At 46.6% G+C, this 18,561-nt stretch overlaps 1 protein-coding gene across 1 annotated transcript in view; it reads left to right on the forward strand.

Moving 5' to 3' along the window:
- Nucleotides 1-614: 614 nt before the first annotated feature.
- Nucleotides 615-18,561, forward strand: part of GCN1 (GCN1 activator of EIF2AK4) — a 66,595-nt gene continuing 48,648 nt past the window's right edge. Inside the window, exons 1-20 of the mRNA XM_035098566.2 lie at nt 615-701; nt 3,859-3,961; nt 4,197-4,260; nt 5,627-5,758; nt 6,159-6,267; nt 7,162-7,260; nt 7,506-7,640; nt 8,290-8,358; nt 9,232-9,340; nt 10,214-10,288; nt 10,873-11,001; nt 12,086-12,136; nt 12,626-12,724; nt 12,850-13,023; nt 13,121-13,273; nt 14,531-14,623; nt 15,989-16,064; nt 16,424-16,583; nt 17,335-17,524; nt 18,341-18,465. Of these exons, the coding sequence (XP_034954457.1) occupies nt 684-701; nt 3,859-3,961; nt 4,197-4,260; nt 5,627-5,758; nt 6,159-6,267; nt 7,162-7,260; nt 7,506-7,640; nt 8,290-8,358; nt 9,232-9,340; nt 10,214-10,288; nt 10,873-11,001; nt 12,086-12,136; nt 12,626-12,724; nt 12,850-13,023; nt 13,121-13,273; nt 14,531-14,623; nt 15,989-16,064; nt 16,424-16,583; nt 17,335-17,524; nt 18,341-18,465 (2,163 nt within the window). The 5' untranslated portion in view covers nt 615-683. The remainder of the gene's footprint in view (nt 702-3,858; nt 3,962-4,196; nt 4,261-5,626; nt 5,759-6,158; nt 6,268-7,161; nt 7,261-7,505; nt 7,641-8,289; nt 8,359-9,231; nt 9,341-10,213; nt 10,289-10,872; nt 11,002-12,085; nt 12,137-12,625; nt 12,725-12,849; nt 13,024-13,120; nt 13,274-14,530; nt 14,624-15,988; nt 16,065-16,423; nt 16,584-17,334; nt 17,525-18,340; nt 18,466-18,561) is intronic.

Genomic DNA, 18,561 nt, shown 5'->3' on the forward strand with positions numbered 1-18,561 from the left:
AGTGTGCATGCACACGAAAGCTCATACCAAAATAAAAACTTAGTTGGTCTTTAAGGTGCTACTGAAGGAATTTTTTTATTTTACTTCGATCCAGACCAACACGGCTACCTACCTGTAACAAGAATTATTATGTAGCTATTATAGTCTGTTGAAACAGAAGCAGTCTTGTGCTGCCAATTTGTGAAAGCCTTTGTAGATAGTAATCCTGAGGTTGCTTTTTCTCCTCCCTCCCATTCCCTTTTCCTTTTGTGCTGTCTCTCAGGCCCTGCCCTCCAGTGTCAAATCATCTTACTGATAAGCCACTTCGGAAACATTGTTTCTATGCCTGGGGAGTGGCACAACTTGCCCCCTATTACTAATCAACAGTCGTCCACAGAAGCTTACACCAAACTGAATTTTTCATCTTTAATGAGTTGTTGACCAAGACTGGGAATTAACGGGGGCAATTTAGGTACAGTGCTGTAATTCATTTGGAGTGGTGGCTGCTTGTAGGCCGCACCCTCACTTTAGCTTAGCCACCACAGAAGGCGAGGTAAAAGGAGGAGGAGCCTCACTTAGCCTACGTCAGCCTGCCTCGCTCCTCCCCTTCTAACAGCTCAGCAGGAAACTTCGTGACGCTATCAGGCTGCGTCCAACGCTCCGAGGAAGTGACGGAGAAGTATTTCCGGGTTGGAGCCGGCGCTATGGCGGCTGACACGCAGGTGGGTGCTGCTTGAGGCGAGGCGAGGGGCGGTACGAGGAGGCGAGAGGAATGGAAGCGAGCCACGGGGAGGCGAGGGCGGAAAGCAGCGGCTCTCCCCTCTCTGGCCGCGGGGCCGCGTCCTCCCTCTCTCCGCCCAGCTGCGGAGCCCCAGGGGCAGGGCTGGAGGAGGGGGAGGGGGAGGTCAGGAGTTGGAGTCCAGCTTTTCTGTTGGCTGTCAGAGGGGGAGAAACAGGTGCCAAGGAAGATAGGAAGCGACCTTACACCACGCCAGACGCCACCGAGCAAGAGCCCTTCTGCTAAAAATAAAGCAAGATTCCAGTCCTAAGGGTTCTGGAGAAAGTCCTCGTTTTAATAGGAGCCTGCCTCATGCTTAACCAGATTGTTGGTCCATCTAGCTCAGTGTTGTTAGCTCAGCAGCGCTCCGGGTTTTCAGACAGTGACTCTCTTCCAAGCCCTGCCAGAAATTGAACCTGGTACCCTTTGCATGCAAACTAGGTTCTCTGTTCTAGTTACAGTGTTGGTCTGAGTCGAAACAAAATAAATCCTTCAGTAGCACCATAAAGACCAACTAAGTTTTTATTTTGGTATGAGCTTTCGTGTGCATGCACACTTCATCAGATACACTGAAACAGAAGCCACCAGACCCTTATGTATATTCAGAGGGTGGGTTCTCTGTTGTTGAGCAAGTGCTGCTCCCCAGGAACATACGTAGGAAGCTGCATTATACTAATGGCTCTTCCAAACTTCTTTTTGTGCCTTGCATCTAGGCACAGATCTGGGATTTCCAGGTCTGTTTCGGAGCAGGTTTTCCCCAGTTTTCCCTGGGGAAACCTGCATTTCACCACTGAATTGAAACAAATAGAAATTGGGTTTCCCCGCGCATTGCTGCTTGCTCCAATTCAGCGATAAAACACTGTTTTTCCTCGGTGAAAGTGGCATGGCAGTGAAACCAATCAACCCAAAATGCAGTACTGCTTGGACCTGGACCTGGAAATCCCAGACCTGTGCCTAGAAAGCACAGCACAAAAAGGAGTGTGGTTGAACCCTCAGACCATTGGTCCATATACTCAATATTGTCTGCGCAGAATGGGTTTCAGACGGAAGACATTCCCAGACATACTTAGGGATGCCAGGGATTTTACCAGCCCTGGATGCGTTTCTTACCTGCCTTTCACCATAAGATCCCAGGGTTACAGTAATTTTAAAATGTAGTGCTGAAAATAGTTAAAAACAAATTGAGTTTGGGAGCTGCTGCATGCAAAAAAATGCTGTGTAACTGAGCTGCAGTTTCGAGTTCTCATGGTTCTGAATTAAAGACTGGTTTAAAATAGAAGCATAGGAAGCTGCCTTACAATGAATCAAATCATTGGTCTATCTAGCACAGCTTTGTCTGTCTGCAATGATTGGCAATAGCTCTCCGGGGTTTTAGACGGGGAGTCTTAACACACCCTACCTAGAGATGCTGGAAATTTAACCTGGATCCTTCTGCATATAAAAGTATATGCGTCACCACTGAGCCACATCCTTTACCACTAGTTCACTATTTTCAGGCTAGCAGCAGTTTTCCACTTGCCAGTCTCTTATTTGACAGTGGGCATAGCTTAGTGGCACAGCACTTGCTTTCCACGCAGAAGATACCAAGTTCAGTCCTCTCTGTTAGCCTGGGAAAAACTTCCATTGGAGGTTCTGAATAGCCTCTGCAGGGTAGCCACCATGTTGCCTGTGAGGTGGTGTTGAAGTACTCCAACTCCCATAGTTCCTGAGCATTGATCATACTGGCTGGGGCTGATGAGAGTTGGAGTCCAACAGCATCTGGAGGGCACCATGTTGACTACCCTCAACACCAGAGTTAGATGAATCGAAGATCTTACTCTGTTTGGGCCAGCTTCCTATGTGATGATAATGTGGCAAACCTGTTGGGTACCTTTGTGTTTTCTGCTAAGCGTAGTTCCTCTTGGAGTGAATGAAATTTGAGAAAACATAAAAACTTTTCTAATGTAACCACTGCAATACACTGCATTGCGACTTTCCTGCTGGGTTGCTAGGGAAACCAGAGCTACAGGTAAAGCTACAGGAGAATAGAAGCGGATGGAAATGGGAACATTTAGTGGACACACTCTGCCAGAATTAGGCTGGATTCAAATACCTCCTCTGTACCGAATAGGTGGCTTTGAGCAAGCTGCTAGGAGTCAGCCTGGTCAAGCTCATAGAGCTTTTAAGGATAAAATGAGATAAAACACAGGAAAGAGCTTTATACCATGACAGGCTATTGGTCTACTCAGCTCGGGATTGTCTTCACTAGCTGGCAGTGGCTCTCTCCAGGATTTCAGACAGAAGTCCTTCCCAGCACTGCCTGGAAATGCCTGTGATTGAACCTGGGACCTTCTGCATGCAAAACAGATGCTTTGCCACTGATTTTTGGCCCTTCCCTCAACACACATGAGCATAGGAAGATGCCTTATATTGAGTCAGACTACCGATCCATCTAGCTAAGTATAATGTCTATGCTGAGGATTTCATATAGCAGTCTTTTCCATCTGGGGATGCCAGTTATTGAACCTGTGACCTTTTGCATACAATGCACATGCTCTGCTTTCTGACCTACGGCCACCCCCTCATCTATCTCTGCCTTGGCTTGTTTTCCTGGCCAAGGGTGTTATGTAAGGAAGAGTACCTATCCAAGGGTCTTTTTCATTTATTTTATTAAATTCTACTCTCTTTTTCCTGATTGGCTCCCACTAGTTGCTGGCTCACTAGGAGGCAGACCCAGGACCTGTCTGTCATTCCTTTCTCAAAATTTGATACTGTGTTAGGACCTTTCTCTTTCCCTTGATTCTATTTTGAGTCTTTCTCCCTTGTTTTCTTTGCCTGCTGTGTGTGTATGTGTGTACTACAAAGAAATAATGAGTAGTAAAGAATCCAGTCAAAAACACTTTCAGGTGAAACTGGCAACTTGATCCAATGCATGTTAAAGCGTGCAAGCTGATGCACACCTACCTGAGAGTAAGTCCCAATGAACATTTCTCAAGAGGAAAATCACATAAGATCAGGGTCTTAGTTCAACCAAGGAGCACTAATGCAGATGTACTTTGGACTAAACTGGAGAGGACTAAACTGAAAACCCTTCTCTCCTTCCACCCTGATTGGCTGTTTAGGTTTCCGAAGCACTGAAGAGATTTGCAGTGAAAGTGACCACATCCAGTGTGAAGGAACGAAGAGACATCCTCAATGAACTTGCAAGATGCATCACTGGGAAAGGTATTCACATCCCGCCACAGAAAGGCTCAGTCCCTAGAAATCTCTGGGCCAAATCTGGTCTCATCTGGCCCCTTCATTGCAAACTCAGAGGCAAAAAAAGTTTGTCGTTTCATATCCATCTCTTGCTAAAGAATATGAAACGAAGTCCTGCAATCTGAAGATTCTCAGGGCAGCACACATTTTATAAAATGCACCCATCAATACGACAATCATTAAACCCTCTACCTTGTTTCAGATCTTCCAGAAGGTGCCGTGAAGGGCCTCTGCAAGCTGTTCTGCCTCACCCTGCATCGATACAGGTAAGAGCGTGAGGTTGGAGTGTCAGAAGATATTCAGAAAAGACTAACCAAAATAAGGGCTTGTAACAGCTGTTCTGTGAGGAAAAGTTAATGTTTGGGGACATGAGGGAGGTGTTCTTCTCCCTCCCTCCCTCCCTCTGTGATAGCTGTTTATTGGCGTTTCTGTTTGATTCATGTACATTAAAGTTGAGAAACTTTTTTTAATCCTGAGGGCCACATTCTCTTTGGGGCAGCCTTCCAGGGGGCTGCATGCCATAGGTGGTGTCGTGGACTGGCTGGGTGCAGGGAAGTGGTAGGAGGCATCAGATGGGAAGAAGACTCAGAGCCCAAGGACTGGTGGTGGGACAACAATGAGTGGTCAGAGGGAGAAGACTGGGAAGAGAAGGTGTCGGAAGCTGAAGCGGTAACTGGATTTAGTGAGCAGAAAGAGGCTGTGGCAGAGAGCAGTCCAGAAGTGGAGGCTGGAGAGGAGGGGGCCAAGAGGCAGAGATCAGGCAGCCTGCTGAATAAACCCCTCCTGCTGCAACCAGATCCCTTCCCCCTTGGTCACCCAGAACCAGAAGAGATATGAAGAGGGAGGAGCAAAGACAGACAAGGTGGCTAAGACTCAGGTTGCTTGGGAAGAACCCGAGGGAGGAGGAGTTTCAGGGAACTGTGGGAAGTGGGGGGACGGACCTCTCAACTGCCTCATTGAGGCAAGACCTACTGGGAAGAGTTGCTGTGCTCACTAGGCCTGAGCTGTTTTGTTTCTTTGAATAAAGAGTTAACTTCCCCGACACCTTGTGAGTTATTCCTGACCTGTTCCCTCCTCCTGCCTCGACAGGCAGGCAGAGCAACAAATGTGAATCTTCCATTTGTACAGTACACACACTTGCATGCACCCTGCTCCATCTTCCACCCAGGGAAGCAGGAGGCATTATCAGAATTCAAGGGCATATTCCAAAGCACAGGCAAAAACACCCAAGGAAAGCAAAACAGAGCTGGTTTGAGGGGTGTGGTCTGGGAAGGGTATGGGGCCTGGTAAAAGTCTCAAGGGCCAGATAGAGAGGCTAGTGGGGGTGCACATTTCATCCTTATGTTGGACGTTCTTCATCCCTGATGTAAACATTTGCCATGCTCAGTGAAATAAAGACTGCCTTATAACAATCCAGTAGTCGTCATTGTTTACCTATTATGTTACATGTCTTTCCATTTCAAAGAGACATCGATATTGAGGTCCGGTAATATGCAGATTTGTTTAAATTAACTTAACAGGTTAATCAGTTGAAACGTAGCTTGTTAATAATGTAGGCTGGTAGGAAGGTGCTTACAAACAAGGACAATCAGCTGATTATTTCTGAAACCCTCCAATTTCTTCCCCCATCAGAGATGCAGCCTCCCACAGAGCCCTCCAGGCAGCGCTTCAGCAGCTTGCAGAATGTCAGCCAGAAGCAACTGCCAAGAACCTTCTGCAGTCCCTGCAGTCTTCGGGGATCAGCAGCAAGTCTGGAGGACCCAGGTGAGAGTCGCAATTCAGTGCCATGGCATCTTCGGGAACCATTTCTTGAAAAGGTGGCTGTCTGCTTCCCGGGGCCTCTCCAGAACACCCTCTTTATTGTGCATTCGTGACGATTTGCATTTGTAACAGGGCTGGGGCAGTTATATGTGATTCCTGCTTTCAATGCTGTTTGCTCCTGCAAAAGCTTTAGGGTAGGCATGCTTCTTCATTTCCGATCACCGCATGCCTTGTAGCTTCCTGCTGAAACCCTGTAACTTCTTATATCACAGATATTACAGGTTGGGAGTTTTTTTGGCTCTGCTTTTGTTGCACTCAGGAGAGCAGTAATATAACTGTTAACATTATTGACTGTTTTTCCTGGAGTTGAGGCCTCATTTCCTTCTCGCTCTTTCTGTGGCAGTAAAAGCAGTGGATCTGCAGCCTTGCAGGCCCTCTCCTGGACTTGCCTGCTCGTTCGCATCGTCTTCCCCACACATGAGAAGAGACAGGGAGAAACCTGGGAGAAACTAGTAAGAAACCTGGACCTCCACTTTTTGATTATGCATTGTATACGTGTATATTGCAGAGCAATACAAAATACAAAAATTGAAAGCAAAAATGAAAAAAATTACCCTCACCCTCTGCATGAGATGAAGTCTGCATCCAAATCAGACGTCCATTCAAGTCCACATCATATATCCAGATTACATATGTCCACAAAGAAGGACAGAAAGTAAAGCAACCAAAAATGCTTGTATGAAGTATTTTATACTCATTCTTCACTGTATACAGAGTGAAGCAAAATGGCGCGGGTGACACTGTTGTCTAAACCACTGAGCCTCTTAGGTAGGCTTGCCGATCAGAAGGTCGGCGGTTTGAATCCCCGCGGTGTCGTGAGCTCCCGTTGCTCTGTCGCAGCTCCTGCCAACCTAGCAGTTTGAAAGCATGCCAGTGCAAGTAGATAAATAGGTACTGCTGCAGTGGGAAGGTAAACAGTGTTTCTGTGTGCTCTGATTTCCGTCACGGTGTCCCATTGCGCCAGAAGCAGTTTGGTCCTGCTGGTCACATGACCCGGAAAGCTGTCTGTGGACAAACATTGGCTCCCTCAGCCTGAAAGCCAGATGAGCGCCAGAACCCCATAGTTGCTTTTGACTGGACTTAACCATCCAGGGGTCTTTTACCTTTACAGAATGAAGCTATGCCAATCAACCCTAAAGGGGTCCTTTCGTTCTGCACTTTGTGCCATTCTAAGTTTATTGGCGTGTTTGTCAACAAGTGCAAATTTCCATACTTTTTCATGCCAGTTCGTCAAAGAAACCCAGTCCATACATTTCCAGTGCATAGTTACATTGGAGTTCAGCAACATCTGGAGGACCAAAGGTTCCCCATCATTTATACTGGTTCATTCTCTCTTTTTTAAACAGGTGGAAGTTCAGTGTCTGCTGCTGTTGGAGGTTCTGGGTGGCTCTCGCAAGCCGGTGGTGGACGGGGCTGTGAAGAAACTGAACAGGCTGTGGAAAGAGGTGTTGTATACATCTTCTGAGAGCATGACACAGATCCTGATTATTTAGGTCATGGGTGGCCAGCATGGAACCCTCCCGATCATTGTTGGACTGCAACTCCCATCAGCCCCAGCTAGCATATCTAGTAGTTGGAGATTGTGGGAGTTGTAGTCCAACAACATACGGAGAACCCTGTGTTTGCTACCCCTGATATGAGCTCCTTGAATTAGCTTCTTGGTTGTGCTGATTTGATGTCTTCTCCTCAGAACCCTGGGCTGGTGGATCAGTACCTCTCCGTTATTCTCAGCCTCGAAGCCAGCCAGGGCTACGCAGGCATGTTGGGCCTGCTGGTGCAATTCTGCACCACTCAGAAAGAACTTGACGTCATTAACCGATACAAGGCAAGTACCCCAGGGCATCCTTGGAGAAAGATGTGACAAGTTAGCAGGTTGCCAGCAGGGGCATGGGTTGAGCTTGCACCCAGGGTTAGAATCAGCCGGTGGTGGGACCTTAAATCAGGTTGTGGAGAAGTGGATCCAGTCAGTGGCTTGCATCCTTATCTCTCCAACCCACAGTGTCATCAGGTGACCTGTTTTTGCCCGTGCTGAGGACCAAGCAGATTGTTTGGACTTGCATAGCCCCTTTGACTCAGCAGCATCTTGTAGAATTCCCTTAGTAGGGCCGGTAGGCATGGCTGGACCAAATTGTGGGGCGAAGGCAGGGCACTGGTGAGCCTTATTCAGACGGACTCGAGGGGGAGGTGGGGGAGTCCTGGGGGATGCTACCTTTTAATATCTGGAAAAGTAATGCACCTCAAGTTCAGATTCCTGTCTATTGTACATCAAGTACCAGAAATTCTTGCACACTTCTTTTTGGGGAAATAAGGATGGTGTTTACAACTGTGCCTATGAAGTGGGAGGGCTCAAGCAGCAGTGGGGTCCTAAGCCTCTACTTTGTAGCCTTGGTGAACTGCTGCAGCAAACCTTTTCTGTCTGTCCAGTGTCGTGGTACATTGCTGAACGATTATAATAGGTGTTCCGTCTTCTTTAGAGCGCCCTCCTTGATTTCTACATGAAGAACATCCTGATGAGCAAGACAAGACCTCAGAAGCACCTGCTGGTGAGAGAAACACCTAGCCTTGAGCATCTAAGGCTGCAGTCCTAACTCTACTCACCACGGGAGTAAGCCTCATTGAATTCAATAGGACTTACTTCTGTGAGTAGACATGGTTAGGATTGTGGCCCTAGTCAAAAATAGTTAGCTAGCTCACTGGGTTAAGTCTGCCACAGCAAACACAAAACAAGAGTACCTTGGCACTCTTTGCAGGCATGCAAATTTATTGTGGTGGAAGGTTTCGTGGCCTAGGGCCTGCTTTATCAGATGAATGAACTATACATACAGAGAAAAGGATTAGAAAGCCGTGAAGCAAAATGGCTATGAAATGTTTCCAGTGTTTCTGCGCTTTGCTCAGTCTAATAATAATAAAAAATAATATTTGTATGCCGCTCATCTGGCTGGGTTGCCCCAGCCATGCTGGGCAGCTCCCAACAGAGTATTAAAAACACGATAAAATATCAAACATTACAAACTTCCCTAAACAGGGTTGCCTGTATACAGGCATTAGAAACAATCCTTACTTAAAAACAACAGCACTTTGAATTTCTGTTAACTGCCGTGGGATTTTGTGAAGAGTCGGTAAGACGTCATATTCGTCATAACAGTCATGCTAGGTGCCATCATAGTCTTCCTGACTTGTAAGTTAAATACCCCTATTATTCCTGACTCGGAGTCAGCTTGCTGGATGGGAATTTGTGCTCTCCCTAGGTGACCAGGCAAGTAGCTATTTAACTGTTCTTAATTATTTAAGTGTAAATTGCCTTTGGACAGTGGTTTGGAAGGCGATGAATAAACTGTAACAACAGCGGCAATAGTAATATTTGCACTAAGGGTCCCGAGCCATGTATTGCATTAAAGCGGGTGGGTTTCTTGCAGGAGAACTGTGCCCCTCTGCTCCGCTATGTGTCACACACTGAATTCAAGGACCTCGTCTTGCCAGCTTTGCAGAAGTCCCTCCTGCGGAGCCCTGAGAATGCAATTGAAAGTGAGTGGCCAGTGGAAGCATGTGCGGTGGGGGGGTGGGGTACATTGCAAAGGAAGTTTGCACCAAGCTGATTTGTCAGCACCTGAGACCCACATAGTGGGGGTCAAGAATGAGCTCCAGCTGGGTGACAGAAGCAGCATTTTGTTCTTGATGTCCATGTGTGGGTGGATCTGTTTTAAGTTTATGCAATAGGCCTTTCATGATTTTGGCTTGAGGTACAGATTCTGTTCATCTGTGGGGGGCACATGTCACATGCCGATGTTGCATTGGAATTCTGTGTTTCATTAGATCACATAAACTCAAAATCTTCTGAAATGCCCTGTGCTTTTTAAAATTATTATTCACAGTATTAAAAAGCAACTTGCCATATAGGTTTTAGAAAAACATAGGCGCTTACAATTCTCTGCAAGTTTGTTTCTTTCGCACCCTGGTACAGGTTTCTTAGTTTTTAGGAAGCAACATCTCAAGTGTCAGCATCTTTGTAGTTCCCAGTTACTTTATTTTGGTTCTTGTGCATCGACCATGAGTGCTTGTTGTATTCCTGTCCCACTTGGAGGCTTCCTTTTGGGGACATCTGGGTGGCTGCCGGGTGAGAGAACAAGATGCTGGACTAGATGGGGCCATAGGCTTGATCAGGCATCCCCAAACTGCGGCCCTCCAGATGTTTTGGCCTACAACTCCCATGATCCCTAGCTAACAGGACCAGTGGTCGGGGAAGATGGGAGTTGTAGTCCAAAACATCTGGAGGGCCGAAGTCTGGGGATGCCTGGGCTTGATCCAGCAGGTCTTGCTGTTGTGAACTCTCAGAGATTGGTCCCCAGCAAACCTGTAAGCTAATTAATGTTAACACACTTCTCTCCTTCCTGTCTTCAGCTATCTCCTCTCTCTTGGCATCTGTGACCCTCGATCTCAGCCAGTATGCTCTGGACATCGTGAAAGGTCTAGCTGGTAAGTTCAATTGTCTGCGCTTACAGAGGCCAGCAGAAATTTCCCTCTATTGCTGCTGCTTTTACCAATGCCATCCTGTACTGTTTCAGGCATAGGCAAACTCGGCCCTCCAGTTGTTCTGAGACTACAATTCCCATCATCCCTGACCACTGGCCCTGTTAGCTAGGGATGATGGGAGTTGTAGTCCCAAAACATCTGCAGGGCCGAGTTTGCCTATGCCTGGTTTTGAGAGTGGAGCTTTGTTATAGTGAGAGCAATTGAGAATGGTTTGAAGCACTTAAAGCCTGGTGGTTGTTTGCCATTCCAAGCAGGTGCTTTTTGGGAGGAGAGGGTGCTAGTCTTCAAGGAGAAGAAAACAATTACTCTTGAGTAAGCGACCCAAACTTTTCATGATTGGCAGGGGCCAATTTTGAATAGGTGGAGAGAAAATTTAAAAGTTGGGGCATGTTTATTTTTCAGAGAGAGGAACTAGGCTGCAGTCATCATGTCCATCTCTCTTCTTCCCAACCCCACTTATTAGTAAAGATAATTGTAAGCTTCCATACAGCTCCGAAGATTTGAGCATTTGTGTTTTGATTTTCTAGGCCAGTTGAAATCCAACAGTTCTCAGCTGATGGATGAGGCTATTGTAGCATTGAAGAACTTGGCTCGGCAGTGCAGCGACCCATCAACAGTGGAGTCACTTGGGAGACACCTGTTTGCCATTTTGGGAGGTGAGTGGCTCTGATCATTCCCTTTTCTTGTGTCACTTGCACCTTGCCTGGGAGATAAGCAGTGTTAGTCCTACTTACAGTGGACCCATCAAAACTGACGGGCAGGTAACTTAAGATCATAGATTTGAATGGGGTTGCTCTGCGTATGACCGGCTAAATTCACACCATACCATTAAACTGCAGTGTTGTCACTTGAAACAGTCGTGGCTTCTCCCAAAGAATCCTGGTAGCTGTAGGTGCTGAGAGTTTCCAGGGGACCCCTGTTTCACTCCTAGAGCTGCAATTCCTGGAGTGGCTTAACAACCAGTCCTTCTTTCCCAGGGAACTCTGGGAATTGTGGCTCTGAGAGGGGAACAAACTACAGCTCCCAGAAACAGAGGCGTGAATATGGCCTTAGTTGGATATCGCCCTTTGCCCTGTTTTGCAGTGCACCTAACCTCTGCTTGTGGGGTCTCAGTTGTGGGATTTGAGGAATGGCCAAGGTCAGGAGAGCTGGGAGCAGACTTAGTTGCATATTCCTATTCTACATCTGGCTTCAGAAACCTCATGCCTTTTCATGGTTCCTGGAAAGTCTTCCAATGGGGCACTTTTGGTGGTCCCCCCCAACCCCCAAATTTCCTGGTTTTGACATAATCGGACGCTGATTATGCAGCAGCAGGTTTTTTGGTTTGTGCCCTAGTTTGCATGAAGAAGGGAGAGGCAAATTTTTTTCCTGTTGGTACCCAAGGCTCATTAATACAGTCATACCTCGGATTAAAAACGTGATCCGTGCAGGAGGCGCGTTCGCAACCCGCAGCACCATGTCTGCGCATGATGCGATTCGGCGCTTCTGCACATGACATCATTTTGTGTTTTTGCACATGCGTGAGCGCCGAAACCCGGAAGTAACCCGTTCTGGTACTTCCGGGTTTGGCGCGGAGCGCAACCCGAAAACACGTAACCCGCAGCGTTCGCAACCTGAGGTATGACTGTATCTTGGCCTATTAAGCTGAGATGTGATTGTCCACAGCCAGAGCACTAAAATTCGGGTTTTATGTCTTTTCGAACTTTGAGTCTACGGCTAACCCAGAATTCTTGTTGACAGGTGCCGAGGGAAAGCTAACAGTTGTGGCACAGAAAATCAGTGTCCTCTCAGGTAAGGGAAAACCTCTTGGATGGCCTTACAGTCGTAGTGGAGTGTTGGAAGATTCAGGGCAGATGGAGTACTTATTCACACAACGCATAAACTGTAGAATTCCTTCCCATGGGAGGCAGTGATGGCCACCATCCTGGATGGCTTTAGAAGAGGGTTGCACAAATTCATGGAGGAGAATAAGGCTACCAAAGGATATAAGCCATGATGACTATGTTCTGGTTACGTTGTCGGAGGCAGTAATGCTTCTGGATACCAGTTGCAGGTGATCAAAGGAGGGGAGAGTGTTCCTGTGCTCAGGTCCTGCTTGCAGGTTTCTCAAAGGCAGCCAGGTGGCCGCTGTGAAAACAGGCTGCTGGACAAGATGGGCCGTGGGTGTGATCCAGCAGACTTTTCAATGTTTTCCTGCAGATACAGAGTTTTTTTTCTTTCCTGTTTTCGAAATGCCAAAAGGAAATATAGCTCTAACCTAGGGAGTTTTTCTGCTTTTAGGGATTGGCAGCTGTAGCCATCACGCAGTTTCTGGGCCTTCAAACCAAGTTGTAAGCGGAACTATAACTGAACTTTTCATCCCTTTCCTTCAGCAGGAAGGTAAGGTGTCTTATTTTGTGGCACTCTGTCGACTTCAGTGATTGGCACGTGATTGTGAAACACACACTGTTGATTGACAGGTTGCTTTCTTTGCCCCAGTGTCTTTTCGTTTTCTCTCTCCTCAGTCCATGAAGGCACTTTGGTGCACGCCATCTCTGTCCTCGCACTCTGGTGTCATCGGTTCACCACCGAAGTGCCCAAGAAGCTGGTCGAGTGGTTCAAGAAAGCCTTCAGCCTTAAAACCTCCACTTCCGCTGTAAGGCATGCATATCTCCAGTGCATGCTGGCATCCTTCAAAGGCAAGAAAGAGTTCCATTCCTGTGTCTTCTGTGCAATCCCCTCCAATAGCAGGTTTTTGGGGAAAGGCCTCCCTGACGTCTTTTTCTGCTTCCACAGGCAACGTACTTATGCAGGGAGTAGACATGCTGCCATTGCTGATGCAGACGGTTGAAAAAGCAGCAGCACAGAGCACTCAGGTTGCCCTGGTGACGGAAGGTGTGGCAGCAGCCTTGCTGATTTGTAGGCTCTCAGTAGCTGATGCACAAATAGGTAAGCTCCCACGAGGTTTAGAAACAAGTTTCCCTTTTTTGATGGGGTGAAGGAACGATAGGTACAGATGAACAATCTTAGTGCAACTGCATAATTCAGGTTCTCTCTCTTTATCCTCTCTCTTCTCCTTGCCCACCCCTGCGGTCTTCACAGTTGTAAGATCTGCTACAGAATTATTACTCAAGAGACAATTGTGGTGATTCACTTTCCTGCATTCTGCACGTCACGTCTGGATTTATATAGTTAGTTGTTGCATTTTCTCCCATCTTTTTCTCCAAGGAGCTCAAGGTGGCATACACAGTTCTCTCCCCTACCATCATTTAATCCCCACAACAACCCTGTGAGGTTGGTAGGTTAGGCTGAGAGGCCATGGCTGTGGCCCAAGGTCACCCAGGGAACTTCATGGCTGAGTGGGGATTTGAACCCTGGTCTCCTAGGTCCTAGTCCAACACTCTAACCACTACACCAACATTGGCTCTCATTGGATTGCAATGGCCTCAGACCATTCTCCCTCCCACCACCCATTTCCCCCCTGCCTATGGAAGTGTAGCACTGCTGATCAGCCACCTGAGATTCCTGCCTCTCAGGAATTGGTCCTCTCCAATTCTGTGGTTCCACGTGCCCTGGGCTGTAAGATTCATTGCAGTGTTTCATTCATTTTACTAGTTGTTTTGGGTGGTATCCAGCACAGCTATTTCATTTGCACAACGGAACTTCCCCCTCCTCTCCCATGGTTGGAGCAGATTTTGGGGGCACGCAGGGGAAGAGGAGAAGGAAAAGGGGAAATCCCATTATGCAAGCAGAATACTGTTTGTGCAGTGTTGGATACAACCCTTTGTTTTTTATCGATGTGTTTTTATTTTTGCTGAGGTCCAGCACCGAGGGCCTTCTGGCGGTTCCCTCGTTGCGAGAAGCCAAGTTGCAGGGAACTAGGCAGAGGGCCTTCTCGGTGGTGGCCCCTGCCCTGTGGAATGCCCTCCCAACAGATGTCAAAGAGGGAAACAACTACCAGACTTTTAGAAGACATCTGAAGGCTTTTAATGTGTTTAATGTGTTCAGGGAGGCTTTTAATGTGTTTAAAATTACTGTGTTTTATTTTTCTGTGTTTTATTTTTCTGTTGGAAGCCACCCAGAGTGGCTGGGGAAACCCAGCCAGATGGGCGGGGTATAAATAATATATTATTATTATTATTATTATTATTATTATTATTATTATTATTCTCATCATCATCATCATCTCTTTCTTTTCCTCTCCAGAGAACAAACTGAGCAGCTTCTGGCCTCTTGTTCTGGATGAGAAAAAGCAGATTTTCACTTCCGAGAAGTTCCTGCAGTCTGCATCAGAGGAAGGTAAGCTGGATGCCTTTGCTTTAAGGGGTCATCCTCAGGTTTTGCAAAAGGGTTTCCTAAGATGGGCAGGCTTCTGTGTTTTCGGGCTTTGGGGCACTGTATGTTCTCCTCTTCTGCTGCTTGTAGGCAAAACTGAGTGAGGCAAGTTAGACTTCCTTGTGGACAAAGAAGATGGGCTCCTAACTTTTGCATGTCTCCTTAGTACACTTCCACAATGGACTGTGTTGCCCAGGTCTTAATATGCGCAGTTCTGCCTCTCTTGTTTCTTTGTTCCTTGGGATCAGGTGTCTTTTTAGTTAATATCTTTAGCAAGAAAAACTCAACTGAAAACATGGGAATACTGATAACATCATAGTAAATTAAACACAGTGTAAGGACGCAATCTAGCAGTTCGAAAGCACCTCAAAGTGCAAGTAGATAAATAGCGGGTGTTTCCGTGCGCTGCTCTGGTTCGCCAGAAGTGGCTTAGTCATGCTGGCTACATGACCTGGAAGCTGTACACTGGCTCTCTTGGCCAATAAAGCAAGATGAACACCGCAACCCCATGGAAGGACCTAATGGTCAGGGGTCCCTTTACCTTTTTAAGGACACAGGTGGTGCTGTGGTCTAAACCACTGAGCCTTGGGCTTGCTGATCTAAAGGTCGGCGGTTCAAATCCCTGCGACGGGGTAAGCTTCAGTTGTTTGGTCCCAGCTTCTGTCAACCTAGCAGTTTGAAAGCACGCCAAAAAGTGCAAGTAGATTAATAGGTACCGTTCCGACAGGAAGGTAAATGGTGTTTCCGTGCGCTGCTCTGGTGTTGGTGTTCCGTTGTGCCAGAAGCGGCTTAGTCATGCTGGCCACACGACCCGGAAAAACTGTTTGCGGAGCGGACAAACACCGGCTCCCTCAGCTTGTAAAGCGAGATGAGCACTGCAACCCCAGAGTCATTTTGCAACTGGACTTAACTGTCAGGGGTCCCTTTACCTCTACCTTCAAGGTTGTACATTGTCATGAAACATATTATTCTGGAACATCACAAAAAAATCCTCAATCGCTTCATAAACTTATTGGATCCAAAAGATCCAGTTCTTTATGATGACGATAAAACTAAGCTGCTATAAAACAATACAGTACATGTAAATCAACCAAGTGCCTATTTTTTGATGTTTTTGTTTTTTAATTATTTGAATATCAGGCCTATAATATCTTAGGCAAGCCTTTTGTAGTTGTTAAGTTGCTTTTTTTTTTAAAGGAAAGCTGTGATTCTCTTGGCGAAATGACGTTACGCTTGTGGGATTGTGATATACATGCAGGGTTAGGTATGGTGAATGCAACAACAAGGCTGGCTTCCACACCTTTTTCTGTTTTTCCTCCCCTCATGCAGCAATGTGCACAGTTCTGCAGCTGACAGAACGCCTCCTCTTGGACCACGAGCATCGACTACCTGGTGCTAAAGTCCAGTACGTATAGCTTGATCTCCTTCTCTTGCTTATCAACAAACTCTTGAACCTTCCTCTGAGGCTGAGGGCACCCCCAGAAACTTGCACACAAAAGGCTGGTATGCTTTGGCTCATGATCACACTGTTGTTGGCCGCTTGCCTCCTCCCCATACCGAATCGGACCATTGGCCCATCTAGCTCAGTACTGTGTACCCTGACTGGCAGCAGCCTCTCCGGGTTTTCAGGTGGGACATTCCCAGCCCTAGATTGAACATGGGACCTTCTGCATGCAAAGCAGATGCTCTGCCCCTGACACATGGCTCTCCTCCCTCCTGTCTCTCTCTCCCCCCTTCCTCTCTACCTTGTTTTCTCGCTTTCAGGCAATATCACAAAGCCCTGGCTGCAGTCCTCCTCAGCCGATTGTGGTGTGTCCGAAGGCTTGCCCAGCAGACTGTGAGGAAGCTCCTGTCCTTGCCCAGAGGGTTCAAGTTGGCTTATGGGCTCTTAGAAGAGCTGAGAGTAGTGCTCAGTTCTCACAAGGTAAAGTCCTTACAACTTTTGGGACGAGGTCCAGCCTTTTAAAGTCCTCCATCCTGAGGTTCATGGAGGATAAGGCTAAATACCCACGATGGCTAGGTTCTGTCTCCACTGCTGGAAGGAGCGTACTTCTGAAGACCAGTCGCTGCGAACTGCAGGAGAGGGGGGTCTTTTTGTTGCAATCAGGTCTGGTTTGCAGGCTTCCCATAGACATCAGATTGACCACTCATTCAGCATATTTGCATAATTTATTTGCATAATTTAGACAGTAGAGGAGAAAAAACAAACCATCCATAAAACATTGATAATCCAGACATATTGAACACATAAAACATATAAACGATTCATTAGCCACCATTAAGTAAAATTAAGTAGTTTTAGGTTTGACTTTTAAACATCTCAGCTAAATAATCCTGAAACGATCTCAGTAATTTTGGGAGTATCATCCCTCAGCAGATAATTGGATTGCAAATTCTTTGCAAGCAGATCCTTTGGGCTTCAGAGGAGTTACCAGTTGATGGGAACTACAGGAGTGGGAGAGAGTTTCTGTTGCACTCAGGTCGGGTTGCAGGCTTCCCACAGACATCCATTCGGGCACTGTGAGAACAGGATGCTGGGCTGGATGGGCCTTTGGCTTTGATTCAGAAGTCAGACTCGGCTGTGCTTTACTCTACAAGACTTGGTTCAGCATTGCACTCTCTACCCTTCAGCACTTGCCTTACTATTGCATTGCTTTATATTCACGATTCGTCAGGTCCTGCCCACTGAGGCCTTGCTCACCGAGACAGGAGAGCTGTCGGAACAAGGAAAGACCTACATCCCTCCTCGTGTCCTCCAGGAGACGCTGTGCATGATCTCGTGTGTGTCGGGGCTGGAGGGTGATCCAGAGGAGAAGGAAAAGTTAGCTTTGGAAATGTTGCTAGTAAGCAATCACCCTTCTCTAGGTGAGTAGGAGAGGGGAAAGTTCACACTATGTTATTCTTTGAAGGAGAACTACTTGAAAATGGGTTAACAGATGGTATTTAACTACGAGTAGGCTTGCTAAGATGTATAATAATACTGAATCAGGTAAGTGCCGGAGACGCAAAGAGGTGGAGGGAACGTTTTTTCACACGTGGTGGACTTGTAAAAGCGTAAAAGAGTATTGGGAAGTAATCCATAATGAACTGAAAAAAAAGTTTAAGAGTTCTTTTCCAAAATAACCAAGTCCTTTTTATTGGGGATAATTCAAACTGAAATTCCCAAGTGTCAAAAAAGGCATGCTACTACTGCGGCCCATGTTTGGTTAGCCCAAAAATGGAAAACGAGCGAGGTCCCAACTAAAGAAGAATGACAACTTAAGCTGACAGAATATGTGCAGCTTGCAGACTTAACGTATAGAATCAGAGAACAAGAAGAACATACGTTTAGAGAAGATTGGAAAATGTTTATTGAATATATGGGGGGGGGAATTGTGTACACATGAAAACGTTGGCAGCATTAAGATAAATTCAACAGTGTAAATAAGTTTTGATGGATGCAATAACGGAGTACTGAGTGGTATAGTTTTTGTAAAAATATGCAGGGATATATGAGATGCAAATTGAGCCATGGAAAGAGGAGACGGGAAATCATTGATATTTTGAGGATGTTAAAATGAGTATTTTAAAAGGTAGAACAGAAAATTTAATTATATATTTTACCAGTTGGGTATGTGACGGAAGTAAGGTCTGTTGTGCCTCTTGTAAGTCTCTCCCTCCTTCCTTGTTTCTCCCTTTCAGTAGCAGGGCAGTCTGGCCTTTGGACAGCCCTCCTGATCAAGATGAAGCTGGACCCCGTCGATTTCATCGCCAAGTACCTGGAAAAGATCTTTGACCGGATTGTCACCCAGAGCCCCATGAGTAAGGTGACTAGGTTTGATTCTTCTGCAGAGGTTTTCAAGGGCATCCAGAGCTGAGAGATGATGAAGCTGCCATAGACAACAGAAACTGTGGTCCACTTA

This window comes from Zootoca vivipara, chromosome 17 (genome assembly GCF_963506605.1).
Source record: "Zootoca vivipara chromosome 17, rZooViv1.1, whole genome shotgun sequence".
In the NCBI taxonomy this organism is placed as follows: Eukaryota; Metazoa; Chordata; class Lepidosauria; order Squamata; family Lacertidae; genus Zootoca; species Zootoca vivipara.